At 39.1% G+C, this 5,138-nt stretch overlaps 1 protein-coding gene across 1 annotated transcript in view; it reads left to right on the top strand.

Moving 5' to 3' along the window:
- LOC104162929 (inaD-like protein) overlaps positions 1-5,138 on the top strand; it is a gene marked incomplete at its 5' end in the record, with an annotated part of 41,631 nt that overhangs the window by 7,580 nt on the left and 28,913 nt on the right. The window contains 2 exons of the mRNA XM_009701776.1: positions 507-624; positions 1,232-1,365. Coding sequence (XP_009700078.1) covers positions 507-624; positions 1,232-1,365 — 252 coding nt within the window. The remainder of the gene's footprint in view (positions 1-506; positions 625-1,231; positions 1,366-5,138) is intronic.

The raw sequence follows: 5,138 nt of genomic DNA on the forward strand, positions 1-5,138 counted from the left end.
AAATGTATGTGTGTTTATGTTAACCAATAAGGGGGGTTCTGGGGGCTTGATCTAGTTGAAAATTGAGTGATTTATGGGGGGAAGGGGCTAACTGGGAAGACATTAAAATAATTTTCTTGGTGGAAACTTAAAAAATTACTTGCTTCTCTTTAAGTATGTGGAAATAGTCACACAGGCTAATGTCATGGATGTTCTTTGCTGTTTAAAAGTAAAAAAAACCCAAACAAACCCACATTATTTTATATGAGAGGCACAACTGAGAAGAGTGAAGTTGTGTCCCTGTTTCCTTCATGAGCATTTCTAGAAGCACAGTTATCCCGTTATCCTGATTTTCCATTTGTTTGTGAAGAGAATGTTTTCAGTTCATCTATGCTTATTGCTTGTTTCCTTTCTATAGACTTAATTGATTTAGTAAGGTATGATAATCAAAAACTAATGATAATGTCCACATAACATGCCTTTCTGTGATTGATAACTGATCTCTTTTGCTTCTGCTTTGCTTTTAGGTCCTCAACCAGATCAAACAATCCAAATCTTCAGCAAAAGTACCCGTCAACTTACAGGAGATACCCCTTGTGCCAGCACCTACTTATCTTTCTCCAGAGGCAGAAGTCACCAACCGTAGTAGGAACCAGTTATTTTTTCCACCAATATAGTGTATCTTTAGCACCCTAACCCAGGATGGATTTTTTCTTTTTTTTTTTCCCCCAGATAACTTTTGCTGAGATCTTTTCTTTAAACATCTGCTGACCTACTTTAGGTTATTTTATAAAGTGTTCGTATTTTTCTCTCATTTCACAATTTTTGAGAGCTTGAAAGTGTCTTTGCTTGTTTTTCTTGACTTTTACGTACAAAGGCATTGTTCCTCTTTTTGATTGAAATAGAAGGAAAGGCAATCTGGGACATCGTGCCCGTTCTGTGATGCTGGAACATGGCCTTATCTGTCCTGAATGGAATACACCTTGCCATCGTGATCTGAATTGTGTAGGTTATAACTGAATTAGATGTCCTCCCAGACATCTACTCTGAACATTTACTCCCGCAACTCTAGAGTCATTCTGATTCGGAGACTTCAGAAGTGACTCAGAGTAGTCTTCTAGTTCAAATTAGATTGCTAAAGGTGAAGGCAAAATACGAGAGCTTAATTAGTTGCTCTCATACGATTCCTTTGATGGTTTTCATTTTCTCATTGAATAATGTGACCTATGTCTTTACCTTTTCATGTTCTTAGGCATCTTTCCACCTCCATTGCCTGTGGATCCAGCAACGTGTCCTATAGTTCCAGGGCAGGAGATGACTATAGAGATATCTAAGGGTCGGTCAGGCCTAGGACTCAGCATCGTTGGGGGGAAAGACACTCCACTGGTGAGTTTCTGTTCAACTAATATTTACTGTCTTTGTTAAAGAATAGGAGACAAAGAAAACATAGAAGATAATGATGCCATTAATCTGTAATTGCAATAATGAATTGTTCAGTACAGGGAGGAGAAACCAGCAACTACAATCTCCAATAACAAATTGATAATTTTGCCTTGTATCAGATTAGTTGTTTTCTGTTCCTTTTTAAATTGGAAGGTTTGTGTTTTAGTATTGCTTTCTGTTATGGTCGGAGTTTACAAATATGTATTCTTTTTTTAACCACTGTGAATCAAGAGTTTCAGACAGGTAAGTTACCAGAATGGTTGGACTAGAAATTAATGTCACAGAGGCAGAGCTACTTCAGCAAGGTTAACACCTCCGTCTTGAAAGCGTAAATGCTTAGTAGCTGTTTAAACAAACTGTGATTTATCGGTCTGCCAGCAAAAGCCCTTGCTGAACAGAAGCAAACCAAAAGTAATCTTTTATTGTTTTCTGTGGCTTTTTGCTTAATCTTGCTCTTGGCTATGCTGTTTTTAAAAAAAATATCTTCAGCTAAATTAACACGTATCAGTTCAAGTGAACTCAGCAAGTGAGTTACCCTAAACCCTTCTCTGCCTCTGCTGTTGCTGTTTCTACTCCACTTTCCAGTTAAGAGATGCTATGTTACACTATAACAGAATGTCAAATTGTTTATTTTAAATGTCAAATTCTGTTCTTTCAGTAAACAAGTCTGCTGCAGAGGTGTCTTTACTGGGATCTTCTGAATCCTCTGCTGCAGAGGCACTTAAGGCAATAGAGCTGCTCTGTTACATGCAGTTGTTCCCAAAAATATCATGGTGGTGCATCATTAAGCAATGAAGTGCTTTGAGTGTCAGCAGCTACAGACAGTTTGCAGTGCAGTAATCCTTTTCCAGACCAAGAAAAAAGAAGGAAAAGTTCTGTTTTGCGAAGTGTAGGCTGTATCTTTTGCAGTATTAAAGCTGAAATTGGAAAAGGTTCAGCTTTTGGTCCCATTTATCCAAGTCTCCAATTATGTAGAGTTTGCATGAATTGCTCTGTTCCACATGGAGGCAGATCTGAGTTACATCGAAGGCTTAAATCAACCTATATAGTTTTCACTCTGTCCAGCCATGCACTGTTTTGTACCCAGTCCCTTTTTTGTCAAGCTCCACAGCGTTGAGTAAATTCAAATAAGAAGTTCGGCATTAGTCATCTCTCTGCTTTTTCATTTAACTGGAATTTGGAAATAATACATGGCAGTCTGTCAGACGCAATCTGGTACATGTCTTTCATGAGATTTTAATGTAAATAAATGAAAATTGTAAATATCTGCTTTACAGAGCAGATGAGAAAAATGCAAAGGATTTTATTCTTTAAATTGAGTAAATGGTTTTGGTTACGTATTATACTTTCATTAGTTTATTCATTAAAATGTCCTCCTAGGAATTTGTTTTAAAAATCTACGCACTTGATTGCAGTAACTAAATTCATGAAGGGAGGGAGGTCCAACTTTCCACATTTCTGATCCTCGCATTACAGGACGTAGCAAACTGAGTCCCTATTTCTTTTCATGTTGCTGAATCTGCTCATTCAAAAACAAGCAATGTTGTTTCATAGGAAACAGGTTGCTTTTGTGAGACCACAGTCTAATTGGATTGTTTACCATGTGCAGAGACCTTCTCTGGGATTCTGCATAACTTGCTTATCCAGAATGGTGTGTGCAAACCCTTCTTCTCAAAGAAGGTACTCAGGGTTGTGTCTTTAGCTGATGGGATCATCTTCACTCTGTCTACCTAGTGCTACTGATGTCCCTCAAATTATTTTGATGCCTGCCTTTTTTGCCATGAAGTCAGAAAAGCTTTTGTTCAAGAGTTGAAATTAAGTTCGCATGACATAATGAGGAGGAGTAAAAGAAAATACTACTCAGGACTGTAGGAAAGTTTCTGTCTTTCTGAGTTTTGTGGATTAGAGAGGAAATATAACAAAATAGGTACATGGAGCTGAGTGATGTATCTTGTCTTGCTCTCCGTCATTTGTTTTTAACTCTGTTACATAGATGGACAACTTTTGTATTTAAAAAAAAAAAAAAGGCAAAAGAAATTGACTTACAGCTTCACTGCTTACGTATGTATTATGCTTATGTGCCATAGAAGTTCATAAGTTCTGAACATCTCATGTGGCAGAACTTGCGTATCCAAGACCCACTGTTTTCTGCAGTGCAGAGAAATTAAAATTAAGCTATAATTGGCTTCAGCAGTTTGGGTTTGGTTTTTTAGCTATTTTTGAAACAGAAGTTGTCAGATCAAAGTCAGAAGGAATGGCAATAGCACCATTTGTAGCCTCTCTCTGCAGGCATGAAGCAGCGATGCTGTCTTTTGTAGTTCAGATGGTGCACACAGACGATAGAGATGAGATGCCCTGACAGGACCATGGAAGTGTGCTCCATCGGGGATGGGAAGAGGCATGGCAGAATAGGGGTGAATCTGCAGGAGCAGTGTCTGTGTGCCACACAGCTGCAGAGACCTTTTTTTTTACTTTTTTTATCCTCTGAGAAAACAAGACATGAACACCCATTTCTTCTTCCTTTTTCTACTGGGGTACCTTTATTTCGTACCTGCGCAGGTTTGTAAGTGCCTATGAAACAATGAAGGATATGAACCCCAGTTCCTAGGATCTCAGAAATAATTTATCACTCTGGGGGATACAGGAAGACTGCTCCGCAGTAGAACTTGTCAAATCTAAGGTGACTATGGCAAGAGTATAAGGGCCTCATCTACATGGTATTAAAATGCACTTGATCTAAAAATGTTTAACTGAGTGCTGGTAGTCAACATGGATACACAACAGCAGCTCACATGTGATGGGAAAGCTCCCTTCAGAATATTTTGGACCTTTCTAAACACATGATGTACAGTCCCAGCTTTTGGAATAATAAATCTGGCAGCCCGCTAAAGGGATGCACTGCTTCAAAATGAAATACAGAGTGCAACTTTTAAGTCATAACCTTAGGAATCTCATCAGAAATCACCATTTAGAGACTTGAAAAATACAGCCTGTCAGCAGGGAGGTTAATTTGTTCCGGAGGTTGGAAAGTGATGTCTTACTCCCTCTGAAATGTTTTTTGTTGAGAAGATGACCATCCCATTAAACTTGCAAAACCTTTCAAAGCACATGTATTATAAGCAAGGACTGTGGCTGTGTGCTTGGGGGAGCAGGAGAGCATCAGCTGGAAAGACGTACTTGTAGAAAAGGCACGGAGAAGGAAGGATTGTCCTTGAGAGATGTCTTCCTCTTGTTGATCTTTAGACTGCTGCAGCCCTTAAGCAGTCCTATTTCATTTTATTCTAAGGGTTGATTTTTATTTTTATTTTTTTCTTCACTGTCTTTCATTTCACCTTCCCGTGTACCCCTGAGAGAACACAGCACATGGCCTCTGCTTTAAGGCAATTAAACTGCAGAGTGGAGCTGGCTGAAGTACAGGGCTTTCAATTCGTGAGAAGATTTTATTTTTTTTTGGTTGTAGTCCAATCAAACTTGTAAAAGTAACCTCAGAGTGGGAATTGAAAAAAAAAAAAAAAAAAGAAGTGTTTTCAGAAACATCCCAAAATGAGGTTTGAGGCTCTAACTCTGCTCCCCAGGACACCATCCTGCCCTCTCGTCCCCCCGGTTGCTGAATTGTATATAAATGCTTGTCAGCTCCACCACTGCTAATGGCAGCCATAAACCTGACAGGGGTGTCATTGTCACTCGGCAGCTGCCCGTGCTCCCAGGATGCCTGA

The sequence above is a fragment of the Cariama cristata genome, unplaced genomic scaffold (assembly GCF_000690535.1).
Source record: "Cariama cristata isolate BGI_N322 unplaced genomic scaffold, ASM69053v1 scaffold29316, whole genome shotgun sequence".
NCBI lineage: Eukaryota > Metazoa > Chordata > Aves > Cariamiformes > Cariamidae > Cariama > Cariama cristata.